The sequence below is a fragment of the Colletotrichum godetiae genome, assembly GCF_030913485.1.
Source record: "Colletotrichum godetiae strain CBS 193.32 chromosome Unknown BDP55scaffold_9, whole genome shotgun sequence".
Classification (NCBI taxonomy): domain Eukaryota; kingdom Fungi; phylum Ascomycota; class Sordariomycetes; order Glomerellales; family Glomerellaceae; genus Colletotrichum; species Colletotrichum godetiae.
This window is the reverse complement of record NW_026851257.1, coordinates 972,823-989,822: the sequence shown is the minus strand read 5'-3', so window position 1 is coordinate 989,822 and position 17,000 is coordinate 972,823. Positions and strand designations below refer to the sequence as shown.

General features: G+C 56.2%; 5 protein-coding genes across 5 annotated transcripts; 2 read left to right on the top strand and 3 right to left on the bottom strand.

Annotated features, from left to right (window-relative positions):
* The first annotated feature begins 482 nt into the window (after positions 1 to 482).
* Positions 483 to 5,112, top strand: BDP55DRAFT_434950 (uncharacterized protein). The gene is made up of 5 exons (XM_060567552.1): positions 483 to 663; positions 915 to 1,933; positions 1,991 to 4,579; positions 4,637 to 4,777; positions 4,850 to 5,112. The coding sequence occupies exons 2-5, from the start codon at positions 971 to 973 to the stop codon at positions 4,982 to 4,984; spliced, it is 3,828 nt and encodes a 1,275-aa protein (XP_060432974.1). The 5' UTR covers positions 483 to 663; positions 915 to 970; the 3' UTR covers positions 4,985 to 5,112.
* Positions 4,846 to 5,960, bottom strand: BDP55DRAFT_434897 (uncharacterized protein). The gene has a single exon (XM_060567551.1). The coding sequence runs from the start codon at positions 5,593 to 5,595 to the stop codon at positions 4,981 to 4,983; it is 615 nt and encodes a 204-aa protein (XP_060432973.1). The 5' UTR covers positions 5,596 to 5,960; the 3' UTR covers positions 4,846 to 4,980.
* A 2,020-nt stretch (positions 5,961 to 7,980) lies between these two features.
* BDP55DRAFT_691964 (FAD binding domain protein) lies at positions 7,981 to 9,750 on the top strand (the record flags this gene model as incomplete). The annotated part of the gene is made up of 4 exons (XM_060577048.1): positions 7,981 to 8,541; positions 8,615 to 8,738; positions 8,820 to 8,938; positions 9,010 to 9,750. 4 exons carry the CDS (start codon positions 7,981 to 7,983, stop codon positions 9,748 to 9,750), a joined length of 1,545 nt encoding a protein of 514 aa, XP_060432972.1.
* A 406-nt stretch (positions 9,751 to 10,156) lies between these two features.
* Positions 10,157 to 11,962, bottom strand: BDP55DRAFT_691963 (cytochrome P450; the record flags this gene model as incomplete). The annotated part of the gene is made up of 4 exons (XM_060577047.1): positions 10,157 to 10,291; positions 10,353 to 11,180; positions 11,240 to 11,602; positions 11,651 to 11,962. 4 exons carry the CDS (start codon positions 11,960 to 11,962, stop codon positions 10,157 to 10,159), a joined length of 1,638 nt encoding a protein of 545 aa, XP_060432971.1.
* Positions 11,963 to 15,013: 3,051 nt separating this feature from the next.
* BDP55DRAFT_654784 (uncharacterized protein) lies at positions 15,014 to 15,308 on the bottom strand. The gene has a single exon (XM_060574280.1). It carries the CDS (start codon positions 15,271 to 15,273, stop codon positions 15,088 to 15,090), a length of 186 nt encoding a protein of 61 aa, XP_060432970.1. The 5' UTR covers positions 15,274 to 15,308; the 3' UTR covers positions 15,014 to 15,087.
* Positions 15,309 to 17,000: the final 1,692 nt, after the last annotated feature.

The window sequence follows — 17,000 nt, the reverse complement described above, 5'->3', positions numbered from 1 at the left end:
TGGCTTGAGATGATGGGAGTCCAACGTGGGAAAAGGGTCCTGGCTGAGGCGTTAGGTACCTGGAGCTCATGACTGAATGTTGGACATTAGCAGCGTCGTCTCCAGCGTCTCCAGCGTCTCCATGTTCCCCCATGTTGCTCCATCCGCCAATCTCGAAGCAACCCTTTTTTCGTTTTTTTTCTTCTACGGAGTACTGCGTAAATCCTCTACCAGGAGTCAAGGACCCATGGCCTTACCTAATTAGACACCTCACCTTTCTCTCTCTACCTCAGCAAAAAGTACTGGCTCAATTCCTTCCTCTGCCTGACCTGACCTTACCTGACCTTACCTTAGCCCGGCAATCTCCCAGCTTCCCAATTCCTCCTTCACCCCTCTCACTCTCTCTCACTCTGTTCAGCTCCTTTGCCACTGTTCAGAGCTTCCCAACCTGTAGATATCACGACGGCATTTCCGTGTCGTTTCGTGCGTCATCTGTACTCTTTGTTTCGGGCTTCCTTCCAATTCTCTTGTTGCCATCCGTCTGTTGATTTCCCCGCGGTGAGAGTTTAAGCTTTCCCAAACAAGGAAAGTCAAGCAGCAAGGAGAAGGACAAGAAGCAAAAGAAAGAAGAAAAAAAAAAGGAGACGATCAAGCAAGACACCACCACGTCCGACGTGTCGCAAAGTAAGTCACAACAACCAAGCACCATTTGAGTTCCTCGCTGGCCTCAGTTATTGTCTTTGAGACCTCAATGCAGCTCTGCACAACCATCTTACTCCCCCCCAGGAATGCTGGAATGCTGTGGCTCCCATCACACTGTTCCTCTTCCGCCTTCTTCCCTCCTTCGTCTCTCCCAATTCCTGCAGCTACCCGAGAATCCCTTCCCCATCACTTCCCCATGAACTGCCCTGGCTAACCTGGATACGCGCAAGCAGAACTACCCGAACGACGACACCCTTTCCTCCCGGACGTCCCATCATCGTCTACAGCAATGTCCGACACCGGTAGCTTCGAGGTCGTTCAGCACGACGAGGCCCCTAAGCCCGCCGCCGCTGCCCCCGCCACCACCTCGCCGAGCACAAAGTCCACCGTCTCGACTGCCTCCTCTATGAAGAAGCCTGCTTCGAGCTCTGGAACCACCTCCGCCGCCCGCCGCCCGACTACCTCCACCTCGAGCACCGGAAAGCCCGCGAGCACCACCTCCTCAACTACCTCCCGTGTCGCCGGCGGCCTGGCCAAGCCTCCCACCCGTCCCCCTGGAAGCAGCTCTAGCACTACTAGCAGCACCGTCCGCAAGCCAGCAAGTACCTCGTCTACGGCCACCCACCGCTCGCGACCCAGCGTATCTGCCTCCGAGGACGAATCCAAGAGGACCGCTCGCCGCACCTCCACTGTTCCCAGCAGCAGTGCCGGCTCTCCGAGCAAGGAGAGGAGGACTTCCACCCTCGGTTCCGCCACGGCCGCCGCCAGGAAACCCGCCAGCTCTACTGGCAGCTCGTCCACTGCTCCGCGACTTTCCTCGACGACATCGCGCACCCCGAACTCCGTAGCCCCGCGTCCCTCCTCGATCAGCTCACGCTCCTCGGCCGCCACCGGCCCCGTCGCCGAGGCCAAGAAGCGCCTGTCCACCGCCTCCGCCTCGACCACCTCCTCCTCCGCCGCCCCTAGACGCTCGATCCGCCCCGATTCGTCCGGCGCCTCCGAGGCCCTAGGAAAGGAGGTCGAATCTCTCAAGGCCCAGCTCACCGAGAAGGAGACCCAGCTCGCGGACAAGGAGTCGCAACTGAACGAGCTCAAGACACAGGTTCAGCAGACCCAGGACAAGCTCACCCAGTACACCGACGGGGTGAACAGAGATGCCGTTCAGGTGAGGAACGCCGTGTACAACATCCAAAAGGCCCACCAGGACCAGGTTTCCGAGTTGAAGGCTAAGCAGACGGAGCTCGAGAACCAGGTGGATGAGGCCAATGAACATCTGATGGCCACCGATGCTGACTACGAGAAACAGCAGAGCGACTACACTGAGGCTGTTGCCGCCAAGGAAGCCGCCGAGGCTGAACTCGCCTCGATGAAGCAGTCCCTCGAAACCCTCCAAGCGGAGCACGAGGAGAAGCTCAAGGAGAGCGAGTCCGCCCTGGCCAAGGCCTCGGAAGAGCACGCCGCCAAGCTCGAGGAGCTGCAGAACTCCCTATCGGACCAGCACAAGTCTGCCATTGACACTCTCGAGGCCAAGCACACCGAGGCGCTCAGCCAGGGCCAATCCGCCTCGGCCGATAACGAGGAAGCGCTGGCCAAGATGAAGGACAGCCACGAGACCGCCATCGCCGAGCTCCAGAAGAAGATTGACGAGCTCACCGCCTCCCAGACCGAGCTTGAGTCGGCGCACGAGAGCAAGGTCACTGCCGAGGTCGAGTCGCACAACACCAAGCTCGCCGCCGTTGAGGGAGAGATCGCCGAGCTCAAGACCAAGCTCGAGGCTGCCGAGCAGACAGCAGAGCAAGCCAAGGTCGACCTTGACGCCAAGACGGCTGAGCTGGCCGAGGTCCAGGCCAGCGTTGCTGATCTCGAGAGCAAGCTTGCGGCTGCCGAGTCCGACGTCGCCAAGGCCAAGGAGGAGGCTCTCGAGTTCCAGAAGCAGATTGACAGCATCAAGGAGGAAATCACCGCCAAGGATGAGGCCCTGGAGAAGGCCAAGGCGGAGCACTCTGCGCAGGTCAAGAAGCACGACGCCGAGCTCAAGCAGATTTCTCAGGATTACGAGGAGGAGATTGAGTCTCTCAAAGGAGACGCCTTCTTCAAGCGCAAGTTCCAGGACCTCGAGGTCAAGCACACCGAGCTCGAGACCGAGCACGGCGACCTGAAGACGAAGCACACCGATCTGGAGTCGCTGCATAGCGACCTCACCAACAAGCACGGCGAGCTGGAGTCGAGGCACACCGAGCTTACCACCAAGCACGGCGAACTCGAGACCCAACACGGCGACCTTTCCAAGAGCCTTGCCGACGGTACCGAGACAAGCACGAAGGCTCTCGAGGCAGCCAAGGCTGATCTCGCCGCCGCTGTTACTGCCCTGGAAGCCCGGGAAGCCGAACACCAGAAGGCTCTCGACGCCATCCGCGCCAGCCACGCCGAGGAGCTAGAGGGCGCCAAGAGCGGAGCTTCTGCAGACAAGGACGCTCAGCTTGCCGAGCTCCAGAGCCTGAAGGACAGCCACGCGAAGCAGCTCGAAATCCTTAAGACCGACAGCGAGGCCAGCCTTGCCAAGGAGCTTGAGGCTCTCAAGGCCTCTCACTCTGAGGTCGTCGACGCTCTCAACGCAGAGACTGCTGGCGACAAGGAGAAGTTGCTCGCCGAGATTGCTGCCGAGCGGGAGAAGGCCCTGGCCGAGAGCTCTGGTAGCAAGGAGGAGCTTCTTGCTGCCCACAAGAAGGAGCTCGAGTCCATCACCGAAAAGTTGCGCGCCGACCACGAGGCCGAGCTTGCCGAGGCCAAGGAGAAGCTGGCGAGCTCCCACGAGACTGAGCTCGAGGAGATCAAGGCCAAGCTGCAGCAGTCGCACCAGGCTGAAATTGAAGAGGCCAAGGCGAAGCTTGCCGAGGCCCACAAGGCCGAGCTGGCTTCCGCAAAGCAGGCTGGTGACAGCGCACACACCGAGGAGCTTTCCACCCTCAAGCTTCAGCTTGATGAGGCTTTGACCCGCATCCGCGAGACCGAGACGTCAAGCGCGGCCGCTCTTGCCGAGGCCAAGAGAAACCTCGACGACTCTCACTCCGCCGAGGTTGAGAAGCTTATCTCTAGCCACGCAGAGCAGGTAGAGGCACTGAAGCAGCAGAGCTCCTCTGGAGCCCGCGCTGAGCTCGAAGAGATCAACAAGGCTCACTCCAAGGTTGTTGAAGAGCTGACGAGCCAATACGAGACCAGAAATGAGTCGCTTGCCAAGGAGATTGAGAAGATCTCGGCCGATGCCTCCAAGCTCGAATCTGCTCTCCAGGCTGCCAAGGCATCTGTTGCCCAGGCAGAGGCTGACAAGAACAAGACCCAGGCCCGCGCCGCCGAGCTCGAGGCCTCTCTCTCCGCTGCCAAAGACTCTGTCACCAAGGCCGAGGCGGAGAAGTCCAGTCTCGAGGAGGAGTTGGGCGAGCTCGGTGCCATGATCTCGACTGAGAAGATGGCGCGCGCTGAGGCTGAGGCGGCTCTCGATGCGGTCAAGAACAAAACGCCTGACACCGCTGAGGCGGACAACCTCCGTGAACAACTGAACAACACCAAGAAGGGACTTGAGCAGGAGCTCACTGTGGTGCAAAAGAGCCTCACCATTGCGAAGCAGGAGGTCGAGGACGTCAAGGAGGACCTGCTGCTCGCGCAGAAGGAGCTTGAAGCATCTCAGTTTGAGGCCGACAAGCAGCTCAAGACATACAAGGCCGACTACGAGGAGCTCAACGACACAATGACCAAGATTGTGGAGGAGGAGCAGGCCAAGCGCAGAGCGCTGGAGGAGCAGGTTGAGAGCCTGAGAAAGTCATTGGCCGACAAGGAGAAGGGCGTCGAGGAGTTCCAGGCGCAACTCAAGGTCAAGGATGCCGAGATTGCAGAGGCCAAGGTACATTTTTGTTGTCTTAGGTGCGGCTCGGGCGAATAAATCACTAACACGACGTAGGCCAACGCATCGGCTGCCAAGCCTAAGGGACTCGCGGCCAGCAGATTTGCCGTTGGCGACGACGAGGACGAGGCGGACGGCTCAGCGGCCAAGCCCGCGGAAGGTGAGGAAGAAGACCATTCCTCCGAGGCACTGGCTGTGGTGCGAACGCCCTGCTTGATGCTCCCTTTGTTTGCAGAGACGGGAACAAAATGCTAACTGTGGAATTTGCAGCTACAACGAGCTAGAGTGAACGCGAATCAGATCCACAACATGGACCGCGACATGCAGGAGAAGAACCTGGCCATGCTTGAGTCCATTACGGATTTCCAGCAATCACCGCACCTCAACAATAACAACAATAACTAAACACTGTCCAGCACGGATTTCAAAAGAAGAAAGACGAGCAATTTGAGGACACACAAAAAATGGCAAAAGAAATGTCTAGTTTGGCTAGCAGGCTCGTCAACGGCCTCACAGCCCCCGCAACTCAAGGCTCGTTGGCCGCTTCTCCTCGCACCCCCCGCCTGGCCGGGACCGAGGTTTCTTGTTTTAATATACAGCACGGGGGTTTGGAAATTGTTGGCGCGTCTAGTAGACATGTGCAAGTATTGCACTTGCTTGACTACAGGCGCGCTGGCAACGGAAAGGGAAGAGAAGTGCTTGTTTTGCGTACTGGTACCCAAATTGATTTGCAGGAGATGGATAGAGAGAAGGGAGAAAGAGCTGGCTGTTGTTGGTCGTGTTGGTGCTGTGCTGTATTGCGTGTCAAAGTAAGTAGCTTGGCATGTGGTTGATGCTGCGATTCTTGCACACGGCGATGGATGAGGAAGTGTTTGTGTGTGTGTGTGTGTGTGAATATTTGGAGGAATTTGCGTGTGACGGGACGAGGTAGCAATGGACGATACCCCCTTTTTCCTCTCGCATGCCCAATTTGCCAGTTCCCAACTTTCCGAGTCTGAGGGTCTCCATTGCGACATTGTAACTTTGAATATTGAGTTGCCGTGCCTGGTGATGTTGCCCTCGGCCGTGACACCATGGCTACAATGCCTATGGACGTATGGGAAAAAAGACTATCTTCTTCATGGTAATTAGAATCGCACCAGACCCCCGAACTGAGTCGAGAGGGACGGGTTCCTGGTCCGATTTTCCACATTCAGGTTCTAAGTCCCATAGTCCAGGCTCTGCCATACTGACTAGGTAGTAGTAATTACTTATATTCTAGACAAAGTAGACAAAGCCACAAGGTGCCGTGGTGGCAGTGTACGAAGGAAGCTACGAGTGGGTAGTGCTGCTCCGGTCTCCCGCGGGCCGGGTTCCCTGCTAGCTACCTTAGTCTAGTGGTCTACAAGTAATGTTGACGCGGCTCGTGGAAGGGGGCTTTTGGAGCTAAGATTGAACTTGGTTAGGTAGCCGTGAGTAGTCTTTGTGTGTTGAAGATTGCTGTGGTCCCCTTTTTTTTCCCCTTTGGGGTCACTCTCTCTTCTCTTTCTTGGGGCCAGACCGAGGTTGCGGTTTTTGGTGATGAGGTGTTTTGGGAAGTCGGGTTGGATGTGGTGATGCGCCACGAAGGCTTTCGTCAGCGGCCTGGCCCCGAGTGGAGGTGGGATACCGTGAATTACCTATCTTACTTACGCGGGTAAGTTGCTTTTTGGCCGCTGAGTAAAGCTGTCTTTTGTCACATTCTACTGCGACATTTCCCCATCATTCGTCAGATCTTTCGCCTTCTCTCTCTCTCTCTCTCTCTCTCTCTCCCCGCCTCCCGATCTACGGATACATACACGGCAAGCTGTTTGGTTTCACGGGATGCGGGCGGGCGGGCGGCATATACAGTAGAAACAACTGTAACACAGTCCCTAGAGATGAACAGTGGCATGACCACACACTGCCACAGGATGGCATTCTTGATGCAAAGACATGAATCGCTTCTACCCAATCACCTGCAAAGAATTGCGGCGGGACAGTGGGGGAGGGAGGGGTGGACGCGCGCGCCGGTGGAGGATTAGCTGATGATGGATGGGTGGATTTTCTGCCTCTGCTCCCCTCTCTCTTCGTTGAGAGAACGTGTGAGAGTGGGTGAGTGAGGTGACTTCGTTCCAAGACGCGATGAAACTTCAACTTTGTCCAGCTTTTTTTTCTTTCTCCTATTTAACACGGAATTGCCGTTGAGATTCCTCTGCTAGCCGTTGGAGTATCTATAATTTGACCGACTCCTCTTCTGCTTTGACCTCGTTACTTTGTGTTTATCCACATTCTCATCTACCGAAAGGCAATTGTCGTTCGATTCTTGCATTCCAAAGGATTGTTAGCGGGAAGATCTCTCTCTTTCTATTCCTCTTGGGACCTTTTCGGAAGCTTATCCGGCTTAAGCTTGCTTTCATAGCAAACAAAAACCAGAACCGCAATTCGTCCCTTTTCGCCGAACATTATTAACTCAATCTGGTCCAGCCGCATACCTACTACGCGGTGCTCGTACTCCGTACCAAACCCCCCAGCTACCCGGCTTGGAGCTCCAGTCGGCCGGCAGAGTCTAGACAGGGCCCTTTTCCTACTAGCCAAGCACAAGCGAGGCGTGCGAGCCCCTTCGAGGTTACGCAGACTGGCAGGCTTATCCAAGCTGCTCGTAACACCTCGTTTGATTTGATAACGACTAGCGTACAAACGTGAGAGAGCTGGGGGCTTGTCTTGCGAAATCCGAGAGAAGTCCTCCTGGTTTACGGGGAGTGAGATAAAACAAACAAATAGCTCTCCAAGGGACGCAGTATTTAGGGCTTTTGAGGCGCCGCGCTGGTTTCCCTTCAGCTAAAAAGGTGCCTTTACCCACGTTTACTCGCCCATATCGAGTCCAAACCAATCCATTGAGAGACGAAGGACGACTACAGAAAACGGATTCCATTGAAGCCCTACACAAGCTTACATTATCTACCTACGCCCGCCAAAGCTCAGCTTGCATATACTAGACTCGACGCCTTCCTCCTCCTTGGCCCTTTGAGTCTTTGTCAGGCAGCCCGCGCCCGGGACCCGGATTCAGCTCCAGATTTTGCCGGGAATACCAGGGCCCGATCCGTTGTCTCAATATCACAAGCTCAAGCCGTAACGATACCTACGGTCTGCCTTACTATCGAGCAACAGAGGGGAAACCCCAGCAGCAAAGGAAGAGAGAAGCTTGGACGAAGAAGAACCAAGACGGGACGGAAATTAGAGCAAGACGCCATCATTCTTTCACACCTAGCACGGAAACACCCCGATCTGAACGCGGCTCACCCCGCGATCTACGATACGACTCCTTATAACATCCCACCAACCCGCAGATCCTGCCTTGTCCCCGAAAAGTCGACTCAATGAGAATCCCTCGACTCGCAAAGATGCAGGCGGAACAGCAGCAGCAGCAGCAGCAGCAGCAACAACAATCCTCATCGGCCGCCGCGCCCCTCCCAATTCTCTACGCAGAAGACACCCCCTTCTCAGAATACTCCACCGCCGTCTGGGGCCGCGTCTTCAACGCCCGCCGCGACTTCTCCCGCCGCCCTGCCGCCGTCGTCACCGCCACGCGCAAGGCCCACGTCGTCGAGGCCGTCAAGATTGCCAACGAAAAGGGGTGGCGCGTGAGTGTTCGCTCGGGAGGGCATTCGTGGGCCGCGTGGTCTGTTCGCGATGAGGCGCTGTTGATTGATTTGGGGAGTATGGGCAAGGGGTTGGCGGGCAGTGGGAACGAGGACGGGATCGCGTATGATTCCAAGACGGGGGTTGTGAGTGTTGCGCCGGCGAGGACGGGGAGGGAGGTGAATGGGTTTTTGGCGGGACAGATTGGCGGGCCTGGGGATGATAGTGTCGAGGGGATGGGGAGGTGGTTTGCTGGTGGTCATTGTCCTGATGTTGGGCTTGGAGGGTTTCTGTTGCAGGGTGGGATGGGGTGGAATTGCAAGGTGAGTTCTCTTGTTATTGGAGGCGAACGTTTGGGATTTGTGGTATGATGCGGTAAAACTGACATAAAGACAGAACTGGGGTTGGGCTTGTGAGAACATCATCGCCATTGAGGTCGTCACGGCCGATGGGCGGGAGCTCCGGTGCTCCGAGACGGAGAACGCCGAACTCTTCTGGGCCGCGCGCGGCGCCGGACCGGGTATGTCAATCCCGATACCCCGCCGTCCTCCCCGAATCACCAAAGCAGAGAAAGGAAACCCAAGCTAACAACTCACAATAGGCTTCCCTGCCATCGTCACCCGCTTCCACCTCCGCACGCGCCCCCTGACGGGCATGTTCCAGTCTCTCTACTTTTACTCCCTCGACCGCTTCGAGGAGATTCTGAACTGGGTGATCAAGGTACGCTCTTTCTCCTCCTCTCCCTCCCTCTCTCGATGTACCCGGCATCATCTAACCAACACACCAAACAGGTCTGCCCAAAAGCCTCGCCAGAACTCGAAATCGTCCTCCTCGCCCTCACACCACCAGGCCAAACCACCCCGCAAATCATGGCAAACTTCCTCTCCTTCTCCCCGAACCCGGAAGCTCTCATCCCCCTCCACTCCTCCCACCCCTCCCGCGCGCTCGCCACCGTCTTCGCCACCCCGACCTCCCTCCCGCAGCAGTACGTCGAGCAAGACGCCGCCAACCCGCCCGCGCACCGCTACATTTCCGAAAACGCCTACGTCTCCAACGACGCCGACGTGCCCAAGGTCCTCAAGAAGGCGTTTACGGAGCTCCCTACGCCGCAGTCGTTTGCGTTGTACTTTTCAATGAACCCTTGCTCTCGGCGCGCGCAGCAGACCGCTGGCGAAACCTCCAATGGCACCAGCAACGGCGCGGCAAAGACCACCATGCCTGATATGGCTCTTAGCATGCAGTCGGACCACTACTTTGCCCTGTACACAATCTACCCGGACGCCGAGGACGACGAGCGGTGCCAGGGGTGGGTGAGCGACGTCATGGCCGGCGTCGAGAGGCACGCGGCGGGTTCGTACCTGGGTGACGCCGACTTCCGGTACCGCAGGACCAAATTCTGGGGTGATGAGCAGGGGAAGAGACTGATGGAAGTGCGCAAGGTGTGGGATCCCAAGGGGCGGATCGCGGGCTTCTTGGACGTTGAGGATGGGAGTGGTGTTGAGGGGTTGAAGAATGAATTCGAGTGGGCTTGAGTGAGCTTTGCTGTTTCTTCCTTTGCCACCCACCTCTTCTTTTTGAGAGGGAGTTATCAGCCCTTTCTGTTATTGCTTGGGCGTCTAGACGGACGCATATATACCTGTTGCCGAAAGATATCCTGTTCGCAGATTACATTATACAAAAGGAGGAGCCTATGAGATGCGAATTGGTGTAGACAGCCGTGGATGAGGGTCGCTAGTCATCACTGCTTGTTCTTGGAGGAGAACAAGACCTGTTGCCGAAATACAATCCTGTAAAAGATAACTCACGAGATGATGCAAGTACATGTGCATGTCAAGGACAACATGGTATGAACAAAATGTGGTTTTTGATATATTTACTTCTATAGTGTCGTCAATCTCGTCAACCAAGGGTCCATTCACAACCAACATTTCCCAGAGTCTATGACTCGACCTTCTCGCTGGCACTCTCCTTGGTAATGATATCCCTCCTGTAGAACTTGGCCTGGAAGTTGTTCTGCTTGACGAACCACGCGTTGACGAGCTCCCACTCTTGGCTCGGGTCCTTGAAGGAAATCTGGTAATTGTCAGCATCAACAGTTCTTTTCCTTCAATGTAGCAGGGTGTAAGTAACTTACGTCAAATCTCCTGAGCAAGCTCGGGATGACCTTGTAGATCTCCAACAGACTGATGTTCTTCCCGATACACGTCCGGCTGCCCATGCCAAACTGGAACATGTGCCCGTTCATCTCCTTGATTCTCTTCTCCTCCGCCGCAGCATCCTTGCCCTCTTCCGGCAGCCAGCGCTCGGGGCGGTAGGTATCGACATCGTCGCCCCAGATCTCCGGTCGGCGGTGAATAATCCACGCGCTGCAGCCCACAATCGTACCACCCTTGACAAAGTGGCCCGCAATCTCGGCGCCCTGATCAGGGACGATGCGCTCCAGGGGCAAACCGGCGGCCGGGTGCATACGGAAAGCCTCCTTGATACAGGCGTCGAGGTACACGAGCTTCTGGCTCTCAGTCCACGTCACGAGTCCCGTCTCGTTATCACTGAAGCCGCCCTCCCTCGCAAACGAATCCAGCTCCTCCCTCAGCCGCGCCAGCGCCGTCGGGGTGCGGAGCAGGTAGTAAAACACGGCAGCGAGGCTGATGGCGGTGGTCTCGGAGCCGGCAAAGGCCATGCTGACGGCCATGGTCTGGACGAGGACGTCGGACATGAACTCGGGGCGGGCCTCGCGCGCGGCCAGGAACTTGGATAGCAGGTCGGGCTGGTCGGCGAGCTTCTTGCCCGAGGTGACGGGGAGGAGGGGTTCCTTGCCGTCGAGCTCGGGCAGGCGCTCGGCCATGCGGTCGCGGGCGAAGCGGGCTACGGGGAAGGTGGCGTCGATGAAGCCCCATTGGGAGAGCTTTAGGTAGATTGGGTTCTTGAGGAGCAGGAGGTCGAGGAAGGGGATTTGGCCAATCTTTGTTGAGACGTGTTAGCTAGTTGTCTCGAGCTAGCTCATAGCGAGGTACAACTTACCGGTGCAACGTAGAGGAACAGCTTGCCCAGGTAGGCTACGATGCCATCAATGTCCTCGTTCTTCTCAATGAAGCCGTGACGCTTGCTGTAGGTGATTTCTCCGATGACGTCGAATGCGTAGAACTGCAACCACGTGGTGAAATCACATCCCTCGGGGTTTCCAGCAAACAACTTCTCCGTCTGAGAGAGGAAGAGCTTTGTCGTGTTGTCGACAAAGGGCTCGTACTGAACCAAGGCGGACATGGAGAACGCCGAGTTGACGCAGCGACGGAACTGAGAGTGGAAGTCATTGTTCGTCGTGCTGAAGAGGGACTCCAGTCTGAAGCCCTTGGCAATAGACTGTTGAACGATATAAAAGTCGGACTGAGACTGTTAGCTGCAGTCAAATTTGAGAAGGCAACCTAATTCTACCTTTACGAAACCCTTGTTCAGGCCGTAGATGCTCTTCAAAGCAGCCGGGTCGGCAAACGACAGTGTATTGGGGCCGAGTCGGACGACGTCACCGTATTTTGCGTGCAACTTTTGATGTGTGACTTCCGGACGGCAACCTTTCACGTCGAAGAAGCGCCACCAGTCTGTTAATGAGGCCAGGATAGGTCCTGGGTACTTGTTGAGGCCATTGTTATAGCGGTTCTTCACCAGCCAGGCTACAATAAGTGACAGGCCTATTGAGAGCCAGTGCTGTGCGAACGTTTCTAGTATGGTTTCTGTAATGCCGTGCATCTTGACGGAAGTTGTGTTGTCATGAGACGGATCTTGGCCGTTGGGTATAACAAGCGTGGTGAGAGGCGGTGGTGGTGGCGGCGCCCTTGGTATAAGAAGTCTGTCAAGCAAACCTCCAAGCGGGTGGATCCAAGTAGATGTAGCCGGGCGTCAGATGGAATTCCCGGGTCAGGTACCGAAGTGCAATTTACCCTGTTTCTATGTTGGGATGTATCGACCGGATCCTATGGGGCATACAGGAAGAGGTATGCGAGGGGGCATGCCGTGTGGTCGACGTGCAGGTCCTGCGGACTGTGCCTCGGCGGGGTGGAGCAAAGGAGGAACAGGCGTCACGTCGAGATGGCAGATGCGCTTAGCTTTTTCGTGTTGTGTGTGTCTGGGTTTTTGCGGCGGCAGGTCGGCAAGTAATTATTGGAACCTCTCGGCGATCTATGGGCACCGCCAGTAATGTAGCCAAGACGAGACGGCACCGCGGAAGTGCAAGGTAGGATGAAGCTCGGAGAGTAAGTGGAGGGGCAACACTGAGAAGAGCCTAGGAGGATAAACTAGGAACTTGAGAAGGTTTCCAACCCTTGACGAGGTATCCTCTGCCTAGTGTATGACTATGAATACCTTGGTCTCCACGGCCGAGAGAAGAGCGTTGGACATACGGCGCAGAGTCTCGTGCGACATGAGACAAGACAAGAGGGCGGGAGCAGAATAAAGTTAGAATTCCGCAAGGGTGTTTGCGCTTTCTGGGATATGGGTTGGGGGACTGGCGGATCCGAAGTGGGAAAATGTGGAAAATTTGGAGAGACCTGGGAACTTGGGAGACAAGAAGGCGGTAATGGTAGGCGCCGTGCCGAAGGGAGAGGCGGCGGCGGCGAGAGTGAGTAAGGTGTCACAGACTCACTGCTGTAGGATAAAGCCACCCGGAAGAGGCTGGAAGAACACGAAGATGAGGTAAGATGGGTGTCGTCGAGGCCGAGAGGTGCCGTTCGGGGTGACCAGGACTAAGACTTTACCAACCGTCCGGTGTCCCAGGCCACGCGAGTTTAGAAGATGAAGACGTTGACGATTACACTCATCACCAATTGTGGTGGACTAGAATCGTGTACTAACGCAGTAGCTTGGTAGACGGGTCGTCGGCTGGTCGTTTGAGGATGGAGTGAGTCGTCCGGTCCAACAAGAGAGCAGGACTCACAGTGTGACAAGTCCAATAGGGAGGCAAACATCAGCAGAGAGTGTCACCAAAGGCGCCGGCGTCTGTTTCCAGAGCCGTAGCCGTGGCCGTACACTAGAACTTAGCCGTAGGGCGTTGGCATAGCGCGGGAAGAAAGCAGCCCATCGAATCGCCCCTAGACGACCCGAGGAATCAAGACTCTACACGGTACTCCGTAGGCTTTAAGAGGTACGAGTACTTTGTACAGGTGGGAATCCCCAACGTCATGTCATGAGAGAGAGAGAAGACGAGAGCAAATGGAATGCCACACCTTACGCAGCAAGCTCGTCGACGCTAGCTCGGGTCTCAGGTACCGCAGCTTGCGGTGGCCACTCAGAGGCTCGCAGAATGACACCGGCGGGATGTTCTAGTGTGAGTGGTACAGCATGTTCAGCTCCCACTGTGCGCGCGAGGGATTCCAGCCAAGGCGTGAGAGATCCTGGGGTAGTAGCCTGTAGCCTGTAGGGGGAATGAGAGACACTAGTCCAAGCCCGCCGTCCATCGTCTACGAGAGAGGGTGTGTGTGACCGCTGCCGAAGGGACCGAGCCGGGAGATGCTGTGGGCGACGGGCGACGGCAGCTCGTTGCTGTCATTGTCATCACTCATGTTGTGCCATCATGGTCCTCCTCCATCGGGGGGTCGCACTCGCTGCGAGACAGATCGGCTGTCATCCAGAGCTGGAATGAGGGGTTCGATTGCCTGCCGAAGCAGCGTCAACGTCAACGCTTCGTGTTGGCAAGGACACGGACACCCACAGGACTGAATGAAGTCTATAAGGAAGAGTTGCCGCCAAAGCACCCCCCCCCCCCCCCCCCCCCCCAGCCCGGTCGAGGGGTGCTGGACACCTTGGTCGGGATGTTGGAGGTTGGTCATGACTGATGGAATCTTCGGCAGATGCATTTCTCATATTTCTGTGGTGAGGACAATCGTCCCAAGTGCGGGCACTCGCCTAACCGTACTGCTCACTGACAGTAATGAACCCGAAGATACGATCCTGATCGAGACATTGAGCGCTGATTCGGGATATCCGAGGGCTTGGCCGGAGTCGTATGATATCCAGACGCATTGCTGCCGCCTGAGAACGAACCCCGCGAGACTCGTGAGAGACAGGCACATCGGAGGCGGAAGAGAGTGCAAGAGAGCTATGCAGAAACGGGAAGATGGAGCCGCCTCTCCCATACCTGTCTTGGATAATGCTCCAGTCTCAACTGCGCGACCGACTGCTCAGTGCTCCGGAGCACTCCTCATGGCATCCCGTCAGCTGCAAGTTGCAGCATCGTGTCGGCGGTAAGCTGCGCAGGACTCCGTGCGGCGCGCCGACCCACCGTTGGGGTACCTTATCTGCGGGGGAGGGGCCCCGTAGGATGCTGGAAACAGGCATGACATGGCCATGGCATCTGGTGGGGGGCACGGCAGTTGTAAATGCGCTCACTTGCTCTCTCAGGCTGTCTCTCAGGCTGTTTCTCAGGCTCTCTCTTACACTGAGTCTCACTCTCACTCTCATTCCCGTCTCACCTTCATTCTCACAGTCTCACTCTTGGCTGTTGATTCAAGCACTCATACTCTCATTCTTGGGTAGATAGTTTTGAATCTTGACGGCCTCAAGCATCACAGCAGAGTCATCCTCTGCCATTGACCAGGCCTTTGTCCACGAATTCTCGGCCTACCAGACCATGATACTGATCCATTTTACCATTCTTGCCATCCATAAACATACCGAGTGCCCTTTGTCAACGTGTCTCACTTTTTTGCTCCTCGCCGACACCGCCGAGACAAGCGAAACAACTGACATGTTTGCCTTCGTTTCTGATTATCAATTCATAATCTCATAGCAATCAGAGACATCCAAGCTCGACTTCGATCCGACTTTCATTTGCCGACTCTCTGGCCCGAAGTCCATCCCAACTCCCGTAGTCCAAGACATCACAGGGCTCCACGGGTCCCCAACTTTTGGGGTTGATCCATGTAGACCCCTTCCCTAGCTACAGTAGGCCCTAGGCCCTGACGCAGTGTCGCTTGGAATGAGGCGTGATTGGTGCCGGGGGCGACGGTCAAACGCTTTCGGCCCCGAAGGAGGGGGAAACAGGCGCCGCGGCCCCCCCCCTTCATGCCATGATACCTTGTTTTCACCGTGGACACGGAGCTTCACAAGCTCGAGATTGTGGAAACGAGATACTCGTACCCCGTAGCGAGCGGCACAGTTGCGATCCCATGCGAATGAGGGCTATGCGACGAGCTCTCGAGCTTCGGTCTCGGCGCCCATTCATCCTCCGCCCTCCGACTAACCCGCTCCTCTCGGCCCTCTCGTAGGCTCTCTCTCGTCGGAGTTTCCTGTTCTCATTCACGGTTCTGGAACCTCCCCCTCCATGCGCCGCATAGCCGCTCCCGCCCCGGACATCTACCTGCCTCTCTGACAACTCAAGGGTTCCCCGCACATGCATCACCCGGTGACGCCTTACCGCCGCAAGGGTTAGGTAGCCGAGGGGAGGTGTAAAAAGAGTAATATCTGAGATGTGGTTGGGTTACAGCACATGAGCTTGCCGTTTACGTTGCCTCCTCCCAACGCGCGTTCTTGACTCTCCGTGCTGATTTGAGGAATTCCAGTTCGTGACGACTTTGCTCGTGATTACCTACAATATCTAAACCGCACGAAAGAATGGAGAACCAATCCACAGCGACTTGGCTCAGGGTTCCCTTTTACACTGTACGTACAGACACCGTAGCAAAGAATGGAAAAGCAAACCACAATCGGACAGTTTACCGCCCCGGCTTTAGACTGGAAACTTGAAGCAGAAGCTTCGAACAGGAACTACAAGCCACAGTAAGATATTTCGAACGCTAATGACTCAACCAAGTTCCAAAACAAGAAGCCTCGAGATTCAGTTTCCTCGGCAAATGATCCGGCCAGCTCTGTTGATCGCCCCCAAAAACACACTCCAAAGCCAAGGCCTAAAAGCCGCCGTCTGGTCCTAACTCCCTGGCCACCCTTCCATCTCACGTGTCGAAGGCCGAAAGAACCGTACGCTTGTGCGCTGGCGCGACGCCCTAAATGCTACCCCAGTGGTATGCAACCGTTCGCGAAAGGGAAAGTCGCCGGTCCGGCGGTTCACACAGTTAAAACGTATTTTGTATTCCGTAATTAGTGTAAGTGTCTGATGGAATTCAAATCCCCTGGGCTTAGGCCCATGCCTGAAAGGTTTCTGGTATGTCGGCAAACTCAACCGTTCTCTCTTGTCTTATCTCCAGCTCGTGAATCTCACTCGCTCCCAGAAACTCAAGCAAGTGGTCGCTCTCGCGATCTTCCCTTCACTATACGAGATTGAGAGAGCGAGAGGGTTGTTTACAGACTACTGCGTACAGTTGACAATTCCCTCCACAGAGTGAGACATCCCCGAATCTTCCAGGGACCAGCCCTCATCCCCCATCTCCCACTCTTCCAAATCCTCCTCCCAAAAACCATCTGCCGAAGGCCCCACGGCCAGCGCACCCCAGTCGTACCCCCCATCCCCCCAAACCAACGGGCCCCAGTGTCACGGCGTCGCCTACGTGGCTTATCAGCCCCCCCCCCGAAGCCAAAATCTTCGGCAGATGTTTTTGCGCGTGTTCTGGCGGCCGCCGCAACCAGAGGAGGTGGAGGTTCCAGAAGTTCCAGAGCTCGGGGTGCCTTTTCCCTTTCCCTCACTCTCTAGTGTAGGTCGGTAGGTACGGTATCTCTTCTTGTCCTTACGGCCATTGTTTCCCACGCCCCCTTGCGCCGACCGTCCGTTTCCTTTGTCCGCCCCCAGCCCAGTGACACGAACAGGTGGGATCGGATCGGAGGTGCCCACGTGGGAAGA